General features: G+C 43.5%; 1 protein-coding gene across 1 annotated transcript; it reads left to right on the forward strand.

Moving 5' to 3' along the window:
- Window positions 1–1,193: 1,193 nt before the first annotated feature.
- On the forward strand, window positions 1,194–17,275 carry LOC108575559. Its single transcript, XM_017938381.1, has 16 exons — window positions 1,194–1,270; window positions 1,384–1,460; window positions 3,378–3,591; window positions 4,974–5,108; window positions 5,742–5,771; window positions 6,269–6,350; window positions 6,537–6,737; window positions 6,819–6,953; window positions 7,510–7,750; window positions 8,474–9,139; window positions 11,107–12,071; window positions 12,648–13,465; window positions 14,065–14,377; window positions 14,735–14,984; window positions 15,349–15,576; window positions 16,247–17,275. Exons 1-16 carry the CDS (start codon window positions 1,194–1,196, stop codon window positions 16,450–16,452), a joined length of 4,638 nt encoding a protein of 1,545 aa, XP_017793870.1. The 3' UTR covers window positions 16,453–17,275.
- The last annotated feature ends 7,203 nt before the right edge of the window (window positions 17,276–24,478 follow it).

Consider the following 24,478-nt stretch of genomic DNA (forward strand, 5'->3'; position numbering starts at 1 on the left):
CTAGGTAAGATCGACTTTAACCCCCTTTTTTACAAAATTAAACTCGTATCAGTTGAAGGGAAGAAGGGTTTATAGACTGGAGATGCTTCTTTACTCTTTCTTCCTCGATATACACTCTGGTTTATAAGTACTAGGACACTTAGAAAGCCTCTTCGTCGTTAAGTTTAATACGAAATCATTTAAAAAACGATTCCTCCCAGAATCTTCAAGTACAACGATTACACGGTAAAAATAAAAATAAACACCGCCTATAAAACGATCACGCTAATGCCCACAAAAAAAGAAACCTAGAAATTAATAAAGAAGCAGCAATCACGAAGTTCAAACGCGGCAGACAATAATTTCCCCTCGACTCCCGCACTCCGCTCTAATTAAATCTACTTTAACGCGAATCGTTTCGTTGTCGCTACAATTAGAAGGCACTCGAGGGTGTGCGTGGGATGGGAGGATCTCCTTTCCGGGAAAGACTCGTATCGCAAAGCGTCGTAAATTTCGGAGCGAAGTTTGTCCTACCGGCGTTTCCACCCGAGAAACCAGCGCAAACAGAGAAATCTCTCCCCGTCTCTCCCCTGTCCCCTCTCTCACCCCTCGAAGAAACACGCCTGAAAAGTTTCCCTCTGCCTTAGAAACGTGCCACCGCAAACTCCGCGATGATTTCTACTGTAGATACTCGAACAGAACGCCTCTCTGTGCCCCTCTATACGTGTGTGCATGTTGTCGTTGCGATCGTTAAAAAAGTTGGAAAACCGAGGCTGCTCGAACCTCTCTTCTCCGACTATCTATTTGGTCACGAATGAGGAACGGGAAAAACTTGCCTCCCCGTCCACGATACTCTCGTACAATACACCTTTATCCACTCGTGGCGGCACAGAGCAGCACAGCTACCGCCAACCCGAGGTTCAAGCACCTTTTGGACGCGATTCAACTTTTTTTTTCTTCCAAGGGTTCCGCCGAACAAACCGATCAATCGTCCTCGAAACGACTCCATTCCTCTTCTCTGTTTCTGTGCAGGACGCCTTCGACGTTGAAACCAGGATGGCAGGAGGGACGAGCCGTGAATCCCGGCCAGGCACCGAACGACAGTGTTCATCAGCAGCGTCGTCGCTCGTGAATCGTCGTTGTAAACGAAGCTGGTCTTCGTTCGATTAGAACTAAACCTTAGGAAGGATAGGGAGAGAGAGAGAGGGGTGGAGATGAGCGATCTACAGGCCACTCTCGAGTTCTCCCTCGAGCTTTGCAAGTTTTACAATGTCGACCTGTTCCAGCGTGGGTAAGCGGATTCTAGAGCGACGCTTTTGCCACCACGCAGACGGACAGAGGAGGTCGCGTAATTTCCGACGGATTATAGCTGTTGGGACTTATCGACGATTTCCAATTTCGCAGGTATTACCAGATACGAACAGCCCTCAGAGTGTCGCCGAAACTGCCTGTCAAGGTGGAGGTTAACCAGCCGCGCAACCGTGAGTACATTCCTTTCAAAGCTTCTTCCAGAGCACCGAGGAGGGATCTAGGGGGTGGTTTTATCGTCGTTTCACTGGAATCTTCTGCAATATTCTCGGGGTAGTTAGAAGATCCTCTGTTGGGGAGTTTAGAGGGAGGTCTTTGTCGCGAAATCCCTTGAAATTACGATTTTTAACGCTGCCCTTGTGTCAGGTGTTTCATGGTTTTTGTGCACTCTGTGTTAAAAATGTTTGCACATTTTTCATTCGAAGGTACTTTCGAAATTTTCCAATTATCACACTGTAGTTTTACACACTACCAAATAATTATTATCTATCATCTACACGATCTACCATAACACGTTACAAACATTCTCTAATTACAGTGTCACGAGAGAATTTTTACACGTAATTTAAACGGCATCAAAGGGTGAAATTGTCACACAAAATGATAAAAAGAAGAAATACCGAAGAAACAGTATTTGGGTCATTTTAAAAGTTCGTTAAATGGTATGGAAGAATTACGATCGCGTCGAATCGTTACACAATAGCAAACAAAGCTGTGATCAACAACTTACAACCAGCCCATATTTCTCTTACAATTATTCTATAAAACATTCCCAGGTCTCTCCTCGCCCCCTTACAAATCACCGCATTTGTCTACCAATAAACTGCCTCGTCGAAATAATTCTCGGTCGTTACAAACACCGTGCATCGATATTCACACGAATTCGTTCACTTCGCGTCCACGCACCTTTACATGTTCCCTCCGAAAACCACCGATCTCTGTCGTGTCTCCCAATTCATCCACGGGAATAGGAACAGTGAATGGTAACCGAGTTTCCACAAATTACGTCCCTATTTCTCGTCGGCGACGCGTGTCCAGCGATTCAGGGGAAGTTTCCCGTAGCCTAACCGGGGCGAACAGAGGCGGGAAAGTTTGGCGGCAGCGTTACCGGGTAGAAAACTCGGCTGAATTCGCCGTGGCGAGTTAGACAACGGTGCGAGAGTTCCAACTAGTTCAAACGGTGCGGCACTCGATAGCGTTAGAAAGTTCCTCGAGCGTTTGTATCGCGTCGCAGCCTCTTCATTGTACGCCTCGAGCGTTTCTCTCTTGAGAGAGAGAGAGAGAGAGAGAGAGGGAGTAGATGAAGAAACAAAACCTGCGAGACGCTCGAGTCAGACGTCTCTTCAGCCCAAGCATCCATCTGAACTCGAGCTAGAGACACGCAACAGCGGGGTTGGATTTGCTATGAGGCGCGTTAGGCTGTGGTTATAGTGGACGAATTTTTGTGAGTGTACATGTCAGAACGTCACTGCCAGTTCAGACGATAAGGTTTTCTGACCGAATCGGTATTTTTGCTGAATAGGTGATAACCAAAAGCAAGGTTCACACGGTTCTGTATTTTCCCTTTAGAATTAGCCTTAGACGCAAGCTAGGACCTCACTTTCTATGGGGCTACAATTGAAAACCTTATTCCTTGCAAACAACGGTATACAAAATAGAACTTCGAAATTTTCGCTGAAAACGGAAACGTGAAATTTACAAATTTAATTAATTAACGTAGACCTGTTCTTTTGATGCCTCCTAACGATGTTACGCCTAGAGCCTCCCTCTCTATGGGGCCAAACTTTCAAACCGTACAAAGCACTAAAAAATAAAGTAGCAGTTTTTAAATACTAAATTCGCAGTACAAAGACAAGAAGCTAAAACGGAAGCTCCAAATTTACCAGTCTGATTAACCAGAGTACACCTGTTCTTTCGAGGTTCTCGTTTTCCGTCTAGAGCCTCCGCAAGCATAAACACGCCCCTATGATTCGAATTCACCAGCTTCCACCGTCGCAATCTTCCCCTCCCGAATCAGACGCAGGTCGCAAGACGCGACACTTTGCCCGTGAAGATCCGGAAGAGACACAACCTTTCGACCATTGTTACAGACTCGTTGGAGGCGCCCGGGACTAGCAAGCGCTTTCAAATCCTCTACAGAAACGAGGAGGTGACACTCGGCACCTCGGTCCTATTCCGAGCGCACGTGCTCGTGCACAGCCACAAGATCGAGGAGGTGCTCTCGCGCACCCACTTCAATCTCGGCGTCGAGTTATGGTTCAGCGAGCCGACGCAACCTGGGAACATGGCCTGCGTGTCGTCTAGGTGAGAGACACCTTTGGGCTTCCTCTTCTTCGTCCCATGAACGCGGAGTTCGCGGAACCGTGACGATCGGCCGAGCGTAAGCGCTGAGAAACGATATTGCGGTTTCCGCCTGCGAGATTACCACGACGCGACTCGTTATACGAGGCTCGTGGGAGAGTTTGCTCGACGCGATATCTCTCTCTTTAGTTGGTAAACGATAGCTGAGATACGTAAGTTCGATACGGCGAATGGCGGTGGAGTTTTGGGTCCTTTCGGGTCGTTAGCCCCTTAACCTATGATTTCTTTTCGGACTGTGCATCTAAGCGTCGGCCATTTAATGTTTCAGTACTGTATCGGGTGACTATAGGTGATCTGTTACGGACTGAATCCATTTAGTAATCCTCAGTCTTGCGAATTAAGAGGAATGTTTGGGTTATAATTAATTTCTTTTAGTAATATAACTATTTTTGTTAAATCTTGACCAGAATATCTGACACGAGTCTGACATGTTGTTATAAGTTAAGGGGTTAATGGAGAGAAGTCGGTTTTGGATGATTAGGGGTATTGGAAGTAGTATAGTTACTCTCAGTAATATTTCGACACTAATGTGTATGTTGGACAAAAATATGTATAATATTTGAAATAATATTAATATGAATATTCAGAATATTAATTTCTGCTAAATTGTTTTTAATAAATATGTTAATTTTTGAAAGAGTCGTGATTGTTTCAATTGAGACGATAAAATCTGAGAGAAATTTCCAAACCATCGCATAAATGAATTTCCGAATGAATAGGAAAACTGTTTAGGTACTTACAAAGGATTCAATTTCCAGAAGTTTGGAGGAAGAGAAAGAGGCGAACGAGAAGCAATTATTAACACTGTTTTTCTCAATCGGTGTCTTTTGTTCTACAAGATTTCCTTCTCTGTTCCCTTGTCAGAAGTTAAGATTCGCCCTACTTCTCAACTTTACCGCTTAACCCATGTAAACAGGATTAAACTTCATTATGATAATCGATGCGGTAGATTGTTCAAGTTTTCACCTGGTCTTCACTTCGAAAAATCGCACGAATCACGTTGAAGAATTTAAAACTATCTCGTTACCTTCAAGATTTACAAGAACCGTCAAATTTTCATCCACAGCTATTGCTCTGTCACTTTTACAAGGCTGATACCATCTGCGCCATTCGAGACGAAATACTTGGCATTCGAACAACACCGACTTCTCCAACTTCCGTAAATCTCTTTTGGCCATTATCGCGGTGCAAAAGTGTGCACGCCAAGAAGCAGAGAACTTTCCCACAGACCTAATAGATGCAGAGATCGATAACCTTGGCCGCGTGCGCGCTTTCACGTTCCACCTTCAAGGTTTGACGAGCTTCGTTTGCTTTTTACTTTGTAGGGCGTTGCAGTTGAACTTTGCGCCAACCAAAGGGCTTCACTATCATCTGCCTGTGCTCTTCGACTACTTTCATCTAGCCGCGGTATCTATCACCATCCACGCTTGTCTCGTGGCCCTTCATCAGCCTTACGTCAAGTCGGTACCTTCGGTTTATTACGTTCAAGAGGGTATTCCCGTTTGGAGACGCCTTTTTTACACGATCTTTAGGATAAACGATTATCGGACAATTATCAAGCGAGGGATTTGAAATTTTTCGTACACTTTTGGCCATGTTTTAGGAAGATACAGCGTGATTTTTGTGTGATTGTCTTAATTATTGTTTAAGTTGTTACATTTTTTCTTCCGCCGTGGGACATCTCCAATGGCTGCCACGATTCACGTTGCTGTATTCATTTTGAGAGAGAAAAATCGAAGATAATTTTGATACGTACGAGTGTTGTTATCGCATTTAGACAAAAATATCGTTTTCATCTTCTTCAGACGATAAAAGAAAAATTATGACATAATTTTAGTACGTAAAATTTGGGAGAGATTAGTCGATTCGTTGTCGAGAAAATCTCATCGTGGCAGTCATTTTTCAAAAATTTCTCTACTTCCTTGAAATTATCGTAACTTTGTCATTTCCACGATTTCATTTCAAAGAATCGATTCTTTCACCCCTCCAAACGGGAATCTCCCCTTAATCAGACAGTCCCATTTACGTGATTGCTAATGACAAAAATTACTTTTCCATGCTCCGACTTGACTGCGTTTCACTGTTGCAAGCAGGAAGAGCATACTTCATTACGTGCAGAGCTGGTAAGTTCTAAACGCATTGTATCGCGCAGCGAGAAACAGCGATAGAAAGTCCTCTAGCAAATTTTCTAACGGTAACAAGCATAATTTTGCACTTGACAAAATTACACTCCTAAATTCCAATGGTACTTAACGACTTCGTTCGCCGTGAAAAAATTACGACGGTCTGAAGTTCCGTTCGTGGAAATATTAATTACCCGATTAATTAACGTTCCGAAACCTAAGCGGGAAAAAGTATATTTTCTAACTCTACCGTTCCATATTTAATCGAATTTAATTTAATCAGTCCTGAAATATATCTCTACATTACACAAAACTCTCGGCTAGAATGTTGAACACGGTAACGAAGTTATGCTCGAAATCGTATTCAATTGGTTAATCGGTTTAATCGAAAAAGAAATTCTATTCCGCGCTGGCCGCCAGCCGTTTACACACGGGTGTTCGATTGTGTTTCAATTAACATTCGGAAAGGGGTAATTAACCGAGTAATATGCTTGCAGCGCACCGCGTGGAGGGAAGCCATGGCTGCAATTTAAACAGTCTGCAGCGAACGGTGACAACAATGCCCAGTTAGGAAATATCGTGAGTTGATGCGCGTGCCCGAATAAAACGTTCTTTTTCTTCTCTTTTCAATCGATCCGTAGTACAAACGCGGTGTGAGAAGAGAAACAGAAAGAGAAGAAAAGGAGGAGACAAAAGAATATCTCGAACGAGAGATTTCACACTTTCTCCGTACTTTTCGCACGTTTCAACGGGTCGTTGTTACAGGAAACGACGACGAGATGCGTCGGCTCGACCACGAGGATACAACACGCGAAACTGGTCCAACAGGAAGTAATCAGGTTACTTCTCGCCGCGAGGGAATCTTTGCTCAACGATTTAGCTGATTTAGCGCGGCTGCTACCCTCTTGCCAGCAAAGGGCGCTCGAGTTAGCTCAGAACACGCACAAAGAAATTACCAAGGTCAGCGTGTGTCATCCTTTCGCGGATTAATTTCTTTCGTCGTGCTTGTTTCTTCTCTGGAGTTAGTTGTTTCTTGTGTAACGGCAGATGATGGACACGGAGGAAACCGATATCGCTCAACTCTGCGCACAAAACATTGTTCTTTGGCAGCATTTCCTGGAAGCGTTCTCCGGGTGTGAGGCCGTTCATCAACATCTCGCGAGAATACATCATCAACTGAGGGTAAATCGCTCGTTTTTCTGGCTTTTGAACACATGCTCCAAGGAGTATCTCCAACTGATAATCTCTGATATTCGATGAAACTTTGGTATATGGCAGTGCTGGAAAAAATATTTGACACGTGTTTTTTTTTTATCGGCAATGGTCCACATTGAAGAACTGAAAATCACCCTTAAAAATGAGGGTAATATTTGGTCCAAATTATTTATTTCTCAAATTTGTCAATTTACACCATTCCTCTCTGATAGTTTTCTCGTTAGCCTCCAATAGTATTAGAAGTACTACCTCCAACTTTGAACGCGATTTTCTCCCCTTCGCTGTGAATAATTCTCGATATAAAAAAATACGTGTGTAATATTTTCTCGAGATCTACAACATGTCCAAATTCCATCAAAATCAGATAATCCTTTATAAAAAATATAGATGTGTTTTCTTTCGATGTAACTTAACGTTTTCGAGACTATCGGGAAGAAATGATTATCAAATTTTTCCGTACACCTTAGAATCAAGAATACCGTTTTAAGTGGTATTTAAACCATCGTTAATGCTTCATTCGCAGGTGAAACGTTTCGCGGAAGGTTTCTTCGTGCTGGAGAATCCCCGGACGTCGGCGTGGGGCTGCTACGACGCGAACTATCAATCGTATCAAGCAGTGAGCGAGGCCGCGCGAAGATCGCGCTATCTCGCTTCGTTGCCTCCTTTACCGGTGCACTGTCCGGAATTGGATGGGGATCTTCATTCCCTGCCTTTGATCTTCGAGGATCAGTATGTGGACATGAAACAGAGGCACAGAAACAGCGGCAAGTATCAGTGTGACGAAAAACGTGAGCACGGCATCTGCTTGTACGGGGAGTAGCCAATCTCCTCGGGTATTAATTCACGAAACGTGTGAACGGTAATTAAGTAATTACTCGTGTTGCTGTAGTAACCGAAGTGATTAAGTGTTGTTGGAAGATACTTGCTGAGCAACCTTTCTTTGCTTCTTCTTACCTATTTTTATTCATTTACATGCTCACGACAGCCCCGAATTGAGATTTTTCTTGGAATTAGGGGAGAACAGGGTGCCTGGTATATCTTTTCTGTGAACAAATCAGACGACAGAGAAATTCTGCGTACCATCGTCGGTTTCAAGTGTAGTTTGCCACTTAAGAAAATGTGATTTGTTGTTTGAAAAACATATTTCAGCGAGATAAAATCAGGTGTCCCTTTGAAACCATCTACACTGAAATTGTACCTTTCTTTACTGTACTAGAATTAAGTTCGTTGAATATAATGTGTTTCCAGTTTGACTCTTTGATCCTCAAAATCATCCCTTAAAAATAACTCCCCTTCCTGACGATATTCTTGTTTCTTCTCCAAGTATCACAGCTCTCGTCACCCATCCAACTTTCCCCCATGTTCCCCTACCTCAAATATTATCATGGAACATCTGAAAAATTCTGCAGATCACAAGTTGGCTACTCCTGCCCCATACCATTGTCTCAGACGTCACAGGCGAGACAGTAAAACATCCTCCCTTTCAGTTCCCGGTATAGACGACTGCAGTTGCGGTATAGCAGCGATCCTGGAGTCTCGATCCATGGGTATCTGGTCGCCGAGGAGCGAGGGCGCGGCTCAGGATATCGCGTCGGTCCAGGGTCGTTTGACGCTCACTCCCTCTACGCTTCCCGCCAGGCACAGTAAATCGTTGGATCAGTTGGGTCCCGATATCACCACGCCTGTACAGCCGAGAACCTCGCCGAAAACGCTTCCTCGGTCCGTATCCACGCAGCTGTTCCCGCGACAGAGAAGCGGAGCACGGAACGTCACTCCGCCGGCGACAGTTCCTTCGCGAGGAAGACAAAGATCGACAGCACCGTCCAGTAGCACGCTTTTCCCTCCTTCGGGGCAGCAAGCCTGTTCCGCGCCAAATCCTTCCCTTGGTTCGACACCGGTGGTTCCGTTGCCGAGAGCAAAATCGACGCAGATGCTGGTGTTGCCTCGACAGCAGGGCGATCCTCAGAACACCTCGATCACGTCGCTTCTCGTGGCTATGTTCCCCGAATTGCCGCCTGGAGGACAGCTGCCGGGTTACAGGCCGAGCAAATCCTGCGAGCAGACTCTCACCGTGCCAACTTGCATGGGAACGATGGACCTTGGACAAGTGACCGAATGCTGGAGCGAGAACAAGGGTAGCAACGTTGCTGAAGGTAGGGAGAGAGCGGGAGAGCTGTCCTGGGAGGTGGAGATGAGTTAGAAATGGACGGAATAGTGATAAGGTTGATTACGTTGTGATAAAGTATTTTCGGATATTTCAAAATTTATAAATTAATATTTCAAAGGGTTTTCCTCCATACATTGAGGGTACCACAGACCGCTTACACAGAATATTAAAAAAGAACAACATCGAAACAATATTTACTGCACACGCTAAAATTGGTCAAATCCTCACCTCCACTAAGAATCCACTTCCGCGATTTTTATCAGCAGGAGTCTACGAAATACCCCGTGTATGCGGAAAAACATACATCGGAGAAGCTGGGAGGAGCGAGAGTACACGTCTCAAAGAACACGAGAGATGCACCAGACTAGGGTACATACGATCAGCTGTAGCTTAAGATTTTATTCGATTAAAGAAAAGGTTTAGCCAGATGCGAAAGATACTTCCCACGCAAATATAGAGAATCCTTAGAAATGATGAAAAACCCTAATAACATCAATAGAGACACAGGTTATCAGCTTAACCCTATCTGTAGCGCCCTCCTCCCGTTAATGAATTCAGTATAATGGACTTTAATTGACTTTAATGGATTTTTAATTGATTCAAATGAACATGGGTACTTATAGGAGTGAACATCCTGACGCGCACCATTATCAGTTGCGTCTCCAGACCCTGATGAATTTCTGTTGGACACGGCGTACACACGGAAGCCTCAAATGATAACACCCATATCGATCCGGGTCGTGAAAGTCTCAAAAATCTCACTGTAGAATAAGATTATTTAAAATATTTTAAAATATGTCAACTATTTTTGGTTTGAAGGAAACTGTTGAAATGTCAACTGAATACACAGTACGACATGAAGAATAGGTTTTTTTAGTGTGCTACATTTTGTATATTTGGGGCCACGATATAGCGAGGTCGTAAATTAAACTCTCAAGAATCGGCACCGATTGATGTTGCGGCACTCAAGGCCGTGTGTTGCAGTCTGTTTGAGGGTTCCAACAATAAACGAATGGTAGCATATGATTTGGTACTTCAAGTAGAAAATGGTATTTCATTTACAAATGGAAAATATGTTAATATTAAGCTACACAATCTTTTTGCACTTTCTATCTGTATATAACACGAGTAGATAAACTAAGATGCTAAAGACATCAATAAGACCTTTACCTGTAACCGTACTTCCAAAAGCGGCTTCCCCCAGAGGGAGAAACCCTAATTTGTCCTAGCTGCATGCAGTTTTCAGTAAGAATATTAGAATCAGTTGACTTTCGCTGGATACAAGAATTCTTCGTACAGTCCTGACAATGGTTTCAAGTACTTATCTGTTCGTATCTCTGTCAATTTTCGGGTCCCAGCAGCTAAAACATGTTTACTTTGACGTCTGACCGATTTTACGACCTCGCTATATCGTGGCCCCGACTATACTTCCGATATTAAAAAAAATTCCCTCTCTGAGCACTCGTTTGTCATACGAGTCTTCTAACCCCTAAGAGAATTCTTACACACACACGCGTACATGTTTCTATTCTCCACTCAACATCTACACACCATGCATTCTCCCAATCCTTATTTTCAAATATCACACTCACTTCACTCGAGTACCCTCTCACCCTTGCGCTACTCAGACACTCATAAAATTCCACGACATCCCCCGCTAAGATTCCCTCAACTTGACACCCAACGACTTGTAAACATACATCTCGACACACTAATCATCAAACTCCTCCTCTCAGATTAGCAGTATCATTGGAACGATCGTAAAACCTCACAACCCTGCTCGTAAAACACCTTCAATTGGATACTTAAACCGCGACACTTAAAAACTCTATTACATTACAAGCCAGTAACCCTTAAATTTCTCTCTATCACCGAAGTATTGAAAAAAATGCTAAACACATTTCTCCTAATCACCAAATGTCGTCAATTAATGAGAAAACTCTCCTCCAGCAGATTACCACTCCCTCGACACAAGAAGAATCCGCCTGGAGCCACGCAGTCACAGATTAGCAGCACGTCAACCGCTGTCCACCACCGGCAACAACCAGAACAGCTTTCTGTCCAACAAAACCAGCGTAAACGGCGACACTTTCCTCTCCGAGCAACAGCTTCACACAGCCACCCTGGACAGGGTGACTTACCGAGGAAATTCTCGCAAGCAGACACACCACACAGGCGGCAAGTACAGTCAAACGAACGGTCTGGAGTCTCGAAGGTACCACACAATCGGTAAAACCAGCTCTGGACAGGGACAACGCAATCGAGAGGTTCAAGACTCGATGAACGGCGGTGGATTGCCAAGCAGTCACTCGATGATCGCCGATCCCTTGTACAAAAGGTCGAATTACTCGTCGACGACCACAGACTCGTTCTTCTATCGCACGAACGGCACCAGCGGACGAATTCACGGCGAGCCGGAGAAGCCGAGGAGACCGAAGAGCACCGAAAGATTGGTGGACGACGTCGATCGGAACGAGTACTGCGACTTCCGGAGAGAAAGACCGAGGAGGAGAGAGGAGAGACCGGCTGTCAAGTCTCCTCGCAACGGTGTGACGCAGTGTTACGGCGAGACGCAGGAGGAGAAACACAGGAGGCTGCAGAACGAGGATAAGATGCAAGAGTTGACGAACGAAATGTTCTACAAAGTGATGACTGCTATGTCCGAGCCGAAGAAGGAGCAACGAGCCGAGAGGAGAAAGGATAGACACGGAAGAAGACCGCATTCCGCGCCTGTTCTGGACGTGGATCATCCGACCGAGGAGAATAAGAAGTGTGGATACAGGAATAGGAAACCGGCGCCTCCGCCTCCAGCTTATCAGGATCCCGCGGTGGCGCCGTTGCCTAAGTATCGTCCTCCGCCTCCGGTGCCCACGACGAACGTCCTGGAAGTGGAGAATAATAATAAGATCATTCTGAAGGTATGGTTGTAGTGGCTTCGATTTTATCTCTGTAACAAGAGATATTAATAATATACCGTTTCTAGAAAGTATTGTACAGTAGAAGACCATAACGAACATTCATATGTGAGCCACTAACGAAGCCAAAATGATTTTGAAATTCTTCTAAATTTTTACAACACGGTGATTTAATAAATAAAATTGCCAAAGTAGTCTGTGGTAACGTTTTGGCCTTTTAACTCGGGAGCTAACTTGCCAAAAGAATGATGAAAAAACGAACGATGTCCTGCATTGTCCTGCGCGCTGGACAAGAACTTTGCGATGGCGAGTTAACTCGTCATCCCCAGTTAAATGGTTAAAGACAGATATCTGTAATGAAGACGTAAATCATATAAAAGTGTCAGTACGAACGTAACGAGTGTCTCAATGCTTACAAACAGCAGTGTATACATTAAGTCATCCCATAAGGTCGTGTCGAATTTTATTTTATTAAGAAGCTTTAAATTTTGCTATTTTCTCTTTTGTAAGGCCATTAGATCTTCCTTAGATGTTCGCTCTTTGTACCTAGGAAACGCACGATTTCACCCATTATTCCAGGTCGGCCCCATCAGGTCTCCGATAGAATCCGCAGCGACGAATGGCACGACGCCGTCCGACCCGTCTAACGCCGGTGCCCAAGCTCCGAGCGTGAAAAGACTGAGGTGCGCCAGCGTACCTGTAGCGCAGAACAAAGTGGTGGTGCCTCGTAGCGCGGTCTCCTTGCCTTGCATGCCGATCCGCGACAGCAAGGACAGCCTTAGCAATAATCTTCCCGTGATCTCGAATCCGCTCAGCCCGCCGTCCAGCCGACCGAGCAGCCCTACCACCAGCTCCAGCTCCAGCAATCTCACGTCTGAGTGTTCCGGATGGGTGAGCAGCGGGGACACGTCCAGCTCGGAGCAGCGTCGAAACGCGAAGCTGTCGAGCGAGCAACTGCGTCAGAAGCTGTCGAAGATCGTCCCGAGGAAAGGCAGGCCGGCCGCTCCGGCGACGAAAGAGAGCGTCGAGGAGCATTCGTACGAGGAAGTGAGACTTCCGCCGCCGAAGATGTTCCAGGACGAGCCTCCGCCTCCCGAGGAGTTTCGCGACCCACCGGCGATCATCGACAATCCTCTCTATCACGTCTACGAGACGGTGAAACCGGTGAGGAGTCCCAAGCAGACGAAGACCGCTCCGTGCAGTCCGCAGAAGAGTCGCGAGAGGGAGAGAGGAAGGGAGAGGGAGAGAGAGACCACGTACGGAGCTAGGGACATTTGCTTGGACTGCTATCAGGAGGGGAAGGAGTTGCTGCAATCGACCCAGGACGACGCGATCAATTTCAAGAAGTGCAAGGAGGACTTCAAGAGGCAGATGAGCTTCTCGGGGAAGATCTACAGGTGCGTGCTCGCTCGCACAGGCAGACTTAGTGCGCCTACTGGAAATTAATTAGTTTGGGATCGAGGGTTTTGGCTGGGTGACGGTGACGAGCTATTGTTCTTGCTAGTTTGTTCGGGGCTGACGAGATAACGAGGGACTTCTTCGAGATTTAAGTGTTGTTTGAAAGTTTGGAGTACGGATGGTACTTGTAGTATATTTTATCAGGGATTTGATAACGTACCGGTGTGAACTAATTCGGTGCCCTTTTCTACAAACTTCACTGTTTATTTTGTGATTATCTTGAATGACATTTTTCCATTGGCTATAGTGAAAATATAGTTTTGCGAAGAAAGGCACCGAATTAATTTCTACACTGATAATTCAATAGCCAAAATCCTATAGTCTTATAGTCACATAGCTCCCTCATTTTAACACTTATTCTTTTATCACGAAGATTGTTGTATTTTTATTTGAATTTAATTCCTCGCAGATAGAACTTCTGCCTATCCTCCTCCATCCTTTACTCACGGGCATCCGCTTTTTCAGTTCGCCGATAGCTTCTCTCTGTCTTTGCGTTTTTTGTAGTTAAGTTTCTCTTTGTCTACCTTATCCTCTCTAGAGAACGCAAGGAAGCGCAGTTGCGTTTCCATAAACGTGCCCATTCCTTTGGATACGGTGACCTCCTGACCCCGTCGTCGGTAAAACCTCTAAGATCGAATGTGCCTCTTAGTGACTATCCGACCCTGGCCTCGACCATGCCGTACTTCCACATCAGCAACGAGTACCGGCTGTTCTCGCCGGAAGGGGCTCATCTGATCATCTGTGTACACGGTCTCGATGGCAACCCTGCTGATCTTCGTCTGGTCAAGACGTACTTGGAACTCAGTCTTCCCGGGGCGCATCTGGATTTTTTAATGTCTGAGAGGAATCAGGTGAGAATGGATTCTCTCGTTTCAAACGATAGGAGGAGCGGCTGGATTGAAACGACCTATTAGCAATTTTTCAGAGAAAAAAAAACAGTGAATTTTCCACACCGATAGGTATCGCGGTTTGCAACTTGCAAATTTTTTAGTCACGTTTTAAGTTGTATGAAAATTCAGGTCATTTTGATGACCCGGCCAGCCTTCTAGAGTTAATTTCTTTAAACGTGAAGGTGCAAATATTTGTCTACTTTGAGGGGATGATTAATAAGTAATTTTCCATTGTTTCATCGTGACAATAGCTGAATGAAACTTTTTTTATTAGTATAATTATCGTCACATTGGATATTTTTACGTTTGCCACAAAAGGGTGACACATTCTCGGATTTCGATACGATGACCGATCGATTGGTAGCCGAGATTCTCCACCACATCGAGACGTCGGGGCTGAACCCGACGAAAGTGAGCTTTATCGGACATTCTTTAGGGACCATCATAATAAGAAGCGCTCTGACGCGGCCTCAATTACGACCGCTTCTTGCACGTTTACACACCTTTCTCAGCCTGAGCGGTCCACACTTAGGTACACTGTATAACACCAGTGGATTAGTTAATGCAGGTAAGCTCAGGAAATAATTTATCTCTTCCTTTGAATGCATCAAATAATCTCACATCTAATCATATCATCTAGTCACATCTAATTGTTTGGAGCATAGCAAAAAATATCTATTAAACATTTGTAAAAATTAGGACACTTTTAACGCGTTCGTTGCCATCAGAAAGTCGATAACAAGCTGGGAGATACATTCTGGACCGCATACGCTGCGTCGGTGGCAGCGACCGTGTTAACTGCTAAACTGCATAAAGTAATTCGTTCGATATGTCAGTTCTTTCTCGTTAGAATTCTAAAATTCCTCGTTTTGAAAACACAGACTTAAAAGCAGACAAGATCCACGAAAACTCATTGTGAAACTTCTGTCCAGGAATGTGGTTCATGCAGAAGCTGAAAAAATCCGGCTCCTTGCTGCAGCTGGCGATGAAAGACGCGCCGGACGTCAGACGGTCGTTCATGTTCCGCCTTAGCCAGAAGAGCAATCTCGAAAAGTTCAAACACGTCCTCCTGTGCGGAAGCGCGCAGGATCGATACGTGCCTCTTCATTCCGCTCGTATAGAGCTCTGCAAAGCCGCCGTGCGGGATTCGACCGATCAAGGTAATCGAACGCCATTTATTTTTCATTTATGTCCGGTAATACGACTTTATTGAACGGGCAATCTCGAACGAACTCCCGGGAATAAGAGTCTTCCATCAGGAAACCCTAAAGACCGGGCCGGTTTTCGCCTCTCCGGCGAAAGAATTCTACTCTCTATAAAAGAAGAAACGTATTGGCTTTACGCCGGGAAAGAGGCATTGCGATTTCAGCACAGCTCGTTTTTTACCTTCCATAGGGATGAAATTGCGATTTATGCGATACTTCGAGGCTGGGATTAAATCCAGTATGTTAAACGCTATTGGAACTGAGCAATTTATTTTATTTTATTTTTATTCACTCGTTACTTTATAACGATAAATTAACAAATTAACTAGTTTTAGTGTCATATAATTAGAATTCAGTAATATCGTTTCGTTTCGTTGATTTCTAGGATCAATCTATTCCCCCTGTATTAACGTACGTTTTTTCATTAGTGTATAAAGGGTTGCTCGACCACGGGGATATTTCCAAACGTTAATAACTAACCAACGAAGGCTCAAACGCAATTTTTCCATACTTCCTTTTCGTCTTAATTTCGCCCCTAGAATCTCCTCTCAAATTTTCAAGACTCTACACCCTAATTGATTCACTCGAAACGAACACTCCCACAAGCTCAATATCCATGTTGCAGGCGCAGCGTACCGCGAGATGGTGCACAACATTCTCTACCCGGTGATGTCGTCATCGGGGGTGAGTCTGGTCAGGTACGACGTGCACCACGCGTTGCCAGCAACAGCGAACGCGCTGATTGGCCGAGCCGCGCACATCGCCGTCCTCGATTCCGAGCTTTTCATCGAGAAGTTCCTGCTAGTGGCGGGTCTGAAGTACTTCAGATAAGGAACGGACTGTCTAGCGACTTAAGGGATGAACCGAGAGGAAGGAGAGGAAAAAAACAAACTAGTCTAAAAAATACTAGCGAATTATTTAGCAGCAGGGAGAAAGAAAAAGAGAGAAGATGGATATCGTCGAGAGCGGATTCTCGTAACTCTCCGTGACGTCTCCGATCGCATTAGGATTAAATTAGCGCGTTCTGCTCGAAAAATAATTGCCCCGCTTCTAACTCCATCTCACTCCACGCCCTTCGAACCTCCTCCTCCTCCTAGCGATCGTTAATTCCGTTTCATTTCTTCCAAAAAAAAAATACAAAAAACGACACACGGTCGACGCGGGAAGCGGGGCAAAATTACCACGTTTTTACACGATTACAAGCGGCCACATCGTTCGGGATACATACGTACATATTTTAAATTAAGAACGTCGTCGATCAAGTTTCTCTCGTTAGGTTCCTAAGTGTCATTCCAGCGGACGTCGCTGTCTCGCCGCGCGCGTCCATCACAAACATTTCGACCATTCATCCAGCCATCGAACGATTCTAACAAATGGACCTACAGACTGCGCGAAGAACGGGCCTACATACAGCTCCGCGGTGCAGCGACCGGGTGTATTCTCTGAAATAACGGAGAAGAGGTGGAAAACCGGGTCGATGAAGTGTTAGGGTGGTTTTCACGTCGTTCCTCCGCGCGTCGATTGTTAGCGTCGCGGTGCGTTACAGTGATGCTTTTAACGAAAACAGAGGGTGGCAGCGAGGAGAGGAGAGATACGCTCTCGCGTGAAACTTCGTCGAGGGTGGTACAGGCCGATAGCCGGGCCTTTTATTCGAGCAGAGCCACCGTTAGTCACGTTCGCGCTGTCAATTCGAGAGGTAAATGTATCGAAAGGAATTCTTCGGGGATGGAATACCAATTGACGATTAGACGTGTAAGATGCGCTGTGCGGAATTTTAGAGCGAATTGAATGGTAATCGATGTAGCGTAGAATTTTTTACTAGTGGAACATGGAATTGAAAGCTGCTCTTTTACGTCGTCGTGCTGTAAATTCTGTCTCGGACAATAAAATGTGAATGGTAGTAGTTTGTTAATTGAAGATTGAAGCTTTCTCAAAAGAATTTCTAAAGTTTTCCGTTTTTTTAGACTTTTCAAAGTGTGACAGAAGCGCGTGCAATTTAACAATTTTTATACGGCGATATGCCTAAAAATTTCTGATTTTCATCGAGGACAGAATTTATGGCACTGCTATGTACAACGATGAACGTTGTTACAATGACTGTGCTCTGTTGTTGTAGTATTATAAGTGTATTCCATCCATTTTTTCAAGATAGAATTCACTTCGTTTCAAACTTACCTTTATTTCTTGCAGCAAAAATAAAGTGACGTTACTTTCAGACCGAATAATTCTCAAACTTCAATCATTTCACGTGTGTCGCGATATCTCGAAATAACGAAATTTCCAAACGAAGCACAATGAAAACGCGACAAGAAATACCGATTATTTTGTTTCTCTTTCGAATGTGGTCGCGCCTAGAGTGACGAACGTCGTCAAACCACTCTGACCATCGATCTCGATCGATTCAAGTATCGAGTTCTCGGCCTATCGCGAAACCTGAGGCTATCGAGTCAATTCTCGGGAGAGAAAGCAAAAGAACCCGAAGAAAATAAGAATGAGAACGATCGTTCCAAAGAAACCAAAAAAAAAAAAAAAAGAAAGAAACGCTATAAACGAGGATCGATCGAGCGAATCCTCTGCTACATCGTCATCGATAATCATTGATTCCAACCAGAAAATCCGTTTTAACATCACTGCGAACCAAAAAAAAAAAAAGACAAACGAACTCGTCTAAATTGATCATCAACCAAAAAAAAAAAAAAAGCGTAAAACGTAAACTCGCCTTTTTCCCCCGTTTCTTTCCAAAGAAACTCGAGAGAACACAGCGACGTGTCGCTTGAACGGATTCACCGTGGCTCCCTTTAACGTAGCCTGGTGTCGAAGAAAAGAGAGAAAAAAAGAAGAAAAGATCCACGCCGAAAAGAGGTGCAAAAAACGACAGAAAAAAAAATAGAAGAAACAACGCACCAAGTGCGTCAAGGTAAAAGCGAAAAAAAAAAAAAGAAAAACCAGTAAATTAAAGACAATGCAGGGGCACCGTTGTCTAGACGCTAGGAAAGTTACGAAACGCATGTCAATTGTTACTCTCAGATAAGTGTGAGTGCGTGCGGTGTGCGGAGGATGGATGAGACGCGTAATGTATGAGAGAGAATAAAGAGAGAAAGCGAGCGAGAGTATTCTAATTTAATAACGAGGAACAAAAAGAAGTAAGCAAGATGGCAGCGGTTAACGTTACGAGGAACGAAGAAGAAAGGATGTGCGAGGAAACAGCGGCAAGCACCGGACAGACTTGAACGTCGAAGAAGAAGTAGAGAGAAAGGTTGCAGGATACGAATGTAGTTTTCCTTTTTCTCGCGTTCGAACGGTGCAAGTGAAAAGAGAAGAGAAGAAGAAACGGCGAAACGACGGACAGGAGCAAGACGAGAAGAACGAGGAGGAGGAAGAAGGGTGACTAAGAAGTGAAGAATTGAAGAGAACGGGGACAAGTGACTAAACATTTTCAGGTATATGAAATCCCTCCAATTACTAGATCTCAATTGCTCAGAACAATCTAAATAAAATGTTATACATTTAATCGTAAATCGAAGCAACGAAGAAGACGCGTGTGGCTGATGTCGCGTCTCCTAATTGCTAATTGTATGCCATCGAAAGAATGGAAGAGAGAGAGAGAGAGAGGTGCGTGTGTAATTATAGAAGTTTCCCAGAGGGACAGAGATGAGAGAGGGCATGAGTCGACGGGACTCGTGGTACGATTATGGCAATTCGATGTTCTATATCTGTTCGAAAGGTTAGCTCGAGGCGAAGATGATTAACGGGTTAATTGGCGTTTGAATTCGACTGTTACACCGAGTGGACCATGTGAAGCACAGCATCTAATTATCTTCTCTGGCTTCTTAATCTTTTCTTTGGTCTTAGTCATCCTTTGAAATTATTCTCTTACTTTTTCTGTAAGCTAGAGGAGGTAATTAGGCGATCATCTCCTTTACGTGGCTCAGACTGTGTTTAATTTTTGTGAGAATCGTTTGTTAAGATAACATTGATCGCGATATTTCACCGAGTCGACGTAAATAATTATTATACAGTGTATAGTTATCGTTTCTTCTGTCGCGCGAAAGATATTATTCCCACGCGAATGGACAAGACGAGCCTGATAACGATGATAAAAAAATATCATTCAGAATTTAGAAAAATGTATTATCAGTTTATCATGGACGAAACGGAAATTGCAATATCGTACGGCGATTCTCAGCGTGATATCATTAAGTGTAAAACCCACTACGCCCGATGTAAATGTTAATCCGCTGAAAATTGTACGTGTACGCCTTTACGTGGTAACAAGTGGAAGAAAAAAAGTTGCGCACATCCGCGAATCGTGCAAATGTTCTATTGTATCTTCGTATGTGACAAACGTGACGTAAAATGTCGCACGGATTCCAATTCGTATTTCTAGCACGAGTACGTAATTATCATCAGGACCACAATAGCCTCGTACTCGTCTTCGTTCGTCTGAATTTCACATTCGTAACAATTGTGAAGCACAAAAGAGTCTTTGGAATTTTTCCTGTTCAGCAGTAAGATTTAACATCCTTCCGATTCATTTCTGTACCTTACGCTCTGTCGCTATTGTGATCGTCGGATGGTCGTGTGGAGCAGAAGCGAAGCGATACTCGAAAAAAATAGGGCCTTTCGTCCTTTAAACTTCATTAATATTTCACATTTCTAGTTTAATTCAGCTTTGTTAATTTCTCTGTGTTTTCAATTTTTATTCCTTAGGGTACACTATCTTGGGGCGTCTAGGCGGTTTGTAACCATTTGCGCTTTTCAAAAATTGGAGAAGACAGCTGAAAGTTGCATTTGTATCCTGTGAAAGTTGCCTCCGAAAAAAATTCCCAAACTTTTACATGTTTTTAGATAGCACAGGTATTTTGCATCACGAATGTACCTTCTTTTGAGGGGGTTGTAATTTCTATTTTGTAACATTTTCGTCTTTAAAAAATTGGAGAAGACAGCTGAAAGTTGCATTTGTATCCTGTGAAAAAATTGAAATTTTTCGTTCGACAGTTGCCTCCGAAAAAAATTCCCAAACTTTTACATGTTTTCAGATAGCACAGGTATTTTTCATCACGAATGTACCTTCTTTTGAGGGGGTTGTAATTTCTATTTTGTAACATTTTCATCTTTCAAAAATTGGAGAAGACAGCTGAAAGTTGCATTTGTATCCTGTGAAAAAATTGAAATTTTTCGTTCGACAGTTGCCTCCGTAAAAAATTCCCAAACTTTTACATGTTTTTAGATAGCACAGGTATTTTTCATCACGAATGTACCTTCTTTTGAGGGGGTTGTAATTTCTATTTTGTAACATTTTCATCTTTCAAAAATTGGAGAAGACAGCTGAAAGTTGCATTTGTATCCTGTGAAAGTTGCCTCCAAAAAAAATTCCCAAACTTTTACATGTTTTCAGATAGCACAGGTATTTTGCATCACGAATGTACCTTCTTTTGAGGGGGTTGTAATTTCTATTTTTTAACATTTTCGCTTTTCAAAAAGTGGAGAAGACAGCTGAAAGTTGCATTTATATCCTCTAAAAAGATTGAAATTTTTCGTCTAATAGCTTTTCAAAAATTGGAGAAGACAGCTGAAAGTTGCATTTATATCCTCTAAAAAGATTGAAATTTTTCGTCTAATAGTTACCTCTGAAAAAATTCCCAAACTTTTACCTCTTTTTAAACGCCTCGAGGTAGTGTTCTCCCTCAAATACGACGATTTGTCGAGATAAGACTGAGGATCCTGTGAAACAGCTCTCTACATTAATTTCTAAATATTTTCTCAAAAAAACTGCAGAAATTTTTCTAAAAAAATTTATATTTTAGTTCTTCCTAAAAGAATTACTTTAATCTCTACAAATCTATTATTTAAAAAATCATCCTCAACTTGACATATCCAATGAACGATCGAAAGAAAAACACAGCGGTCAACAATTTTCCCTTCGCTTCTCCTCCGCTCGCGCGTTCCCGTTGATTTCCAAGCCGTCGTTCGTCGCACACTCGCACGTATACCCCTTTTTCTAATCTATTTGTAATATTTCGGACGAATATAATGTATATCATCGCATGAATATCGTCGTCGACGCGAATTCGACACTCGTCGTGACGCGGTGACGGTCGTCTTCGCAGTAACGTGGCGATGGGATCTCCCGCGTTTCACGCAGAAAAACGAAAAAGAAAAAAAAAAAAGAAGAAACGTGCCGTCTCGAGAGTGAAGAAAATACGCATTTTACCCCCCCTCCCTCGTTGTCGATCGATACAAAAGGAAAGGGGTGGAAAGGACTCGGCGAGGACGAGGCCAAACGAAATAGGAGGGTTCGAATGCAATTCCGAGACGAGCCAGCACAGACGAAGGAATTTTTTCATTGCTATCCTATTGTTTGCTCAATTGTACGTCGTTGCGTCTAATTGTACGATTAATAACGCGTTCTAGTCACGAAACGATTTTGTACTCTCACCCCAGCCCCCCTTAACGTTAAGTTTTTACCGATTGTGGCGCGATTTTTCGCCCAAGATTCGCGTGAACGTTGCAGACGCTTGGTGTGATCGGTTTGCGCGAATTTCTGTTACAAGTATGTAAATTGTTTGTTAGCGAACGTTTCCGCGTAAGCTTCGACGATGATTTTTAATTTAAGGTGATATTCGTTCGGCCCTGAAAATGGAAATTTCAGGATACGCGAGAAGAAGTGGATTTGAAGAGATTTTTGCGTTAATAACCCTCTGCGATCGTATTGCGAAGATGCAACGTTGATTGTGTACGATACGAAACAGCGGGTTCTTATCCCTTACGCTACTTTGAGAAACGTAGTATCTTGTGTGATAAGACACACGTTGTACGCACGATACTCGATTCGATCTTGTTGACTGTAGAAGGAACCGAACTTGTCTGAAGTGACTTTTTTCAAATTTGGCAGTTCTGGGGAATGCTAGAGAACGCGAGATTTCTGATAACACTATCGAGCGACACACGTGCTTGTTCAGGAGCATGATTCGCGTGAGCGTGAGCCATCGGTGGAATGTTAGGTCGTTTCATGAGTAACGCGAATTTTGGTTAATGTTTGTAGAAGGTGAATTGGGAAAGTGTGATCGAAGCTGTTTGTTAATCTTTCTTTGTTCGTCGTGCCTTTATATCTGGATCCGACCTTTTCTTGGGACACATAATTGTGTGATAGACAGAGTTCAGTGCCTCAAAATTTACAAGCTTAAAATACAAACTTAAAAAGTATTGAATTTTTCAGGTCATTCCATAAGATCATTTCAAAATTCAAAAATTTTTTAATGAAAATCCAAATAACGGTCTTACTTACAAACTTAAAATGGTTTGAAAAATTTGGAGGTTCCTTGGAAATATTGATCTAAATTACAAAATTCGACACGATCACCTAATACACGAAAAAATAAGTGAAAAATGCAAAAATCCTCTTTTTAGATAATTTAACATACTACGAAAATTCGAGTAAGCTGGCACTTGGACAAATTTGAAAACGAAATTATTTAAAAAGTCATTTAAATTTTCTTCAATCGACACTTCACTATCTCTCCACAAAAAATTCGCCTTACTTATGGCGTGAACCAAAAAAAAAAAAAACAAAGATCGAGACTCCAGTGTTCGCGAACTTTTCGAAACTTCAGAAGGCTCTTTTCAGCCGGCGAAGAACCGTTCGCCCTAACTTCTCACCGTGGTTGTCCAACTATCGGTTCTCGTCCTTTGTGACGTGATTTCGGCCGAACAGGAACGGGTTTTTTTTCATTCCAAGCGAAACGAAACGCGAGTTAAGCCGGATCGAGGGTAAGCGAGAAAAGTGAAGAGAGGAGAGTGAAACATACGCGACATGTAGACGAAGAGAGGGGTGATTTTTCCAGCCGATCGGTCGCGATTCTAGTTCTCCCGATATTTCACAATCGATGGAAACGTTAGAACTCGCCGCTGTATTTTGGTCGACGAGGAGAATCGTGAAAAAGAGAGTTTCGGTGACTAAAAACGATCAGTTGCACACGAGAACACGAAACGATTGTCGATCGAATCGAGTGCGTCGCTAAGAGAGACGAGGGAAACGAACAGAAAGAGAGAAATAAGACGGAGGGGGAGCTAAATCGAAGGAGAACGTTTTGTAGTTGCTGAAGCAACGTCGATGAACAAGTAACAACAATGTATACACTATACATAAATATATGGATGCATATGAAAAGTGAATAAATCTACGTATACATAAATGAGATAGATTAATAAAAAAAAAACACGTGTCTAGTATTGTTATTATTACCATTTGCGTTGATTTCGTCCTGTTTAAGTTCTGTGAGGGAATTGTTATAGTGAAGATTGGTGCGTCGTGAAATTTTAATTCAACTTCAAGTCATTTAATTCAATTTAGCCATTTCGCGACTAGCGCCGGTTATATCCGGCATACACTAAATGCTTCACACTGGCTAGCGCCGGTTATATCCGCCATCCACTAAATGCTTCACACTGGCTAGCGCCGGTTATATCCGCCATCCACTAAATGCTTCACACTGGCTAGCGCCGGTTATATCCGCCATCCACTAAATGCTTCACACTGGCTATCGCCGGTTATATCCGGCATCCGCTAACCGCGTCGCCTCAACAACTCAAAGTGAAGATTTATTTTAAAATACAGAACAAGGCCTCGACAACATTCCCTTTATCCGATACACCCTTAAGTCCTCTGCTGTTCCAACGAAATCCTCTAAGATTTTACACGGACACACTGGGAGCTCCAGAAACGAGAGACACTCTTAATGCGTACGGTGTGCAATAATGGCACGACGACCCGTTCGTTAGTGGCGTACCGATGGCTAGTTCCGCCGTCGCGAAAGGGTTAAGTACCTTCTTTGTTTTGTGTTAAATAACGAGTGAA

The sequence above is a fragment of the Habropoda laboriosa genome, unplaced genomic scaffold (genome assembly GCF_001263275.1).
Source record: "Habropoda laboriosa isolate 0110345459 unplaced genomic scaffold, ASM126327v1 scaffold186, whole genome shotgun sequence".
NCBI classification, from domain to species: domain Eukaryota; kingdom Metazoa; phylum Arthropoda; class Insecta; order Hymenoptera; family Apidae; genus Habropoda; species Habropoda laboriosa.

What these genes read in the sequence shown, in the direction of transcription:
- LOC108575559 (XM_017938381.1), top strand. Translation starts at nt 1,194, where the DNA reads ATGAGCGATCTACAGGCCACTCTCGAGTTCTCCCTCGAGCTTTGCAAG. An exon ending in CTTCATCAGCCTTACGTCAA is followed by an intron (nt 5,109 to 5,741) that starts GTCGGTACCTTC and finishes TGTTGCAAGCAG; the next exon opens with GAAGAGCATACTTCATTACG. An exon ending in ATAATAAGATCATTCTGAAG is followed by an intron (nt 12,072 to 12,647) that starts GTATGGTTGTAG and finishes CCATTATTCCAG; the next exon opens with GTCGGCCCCATCAGGTCTCC.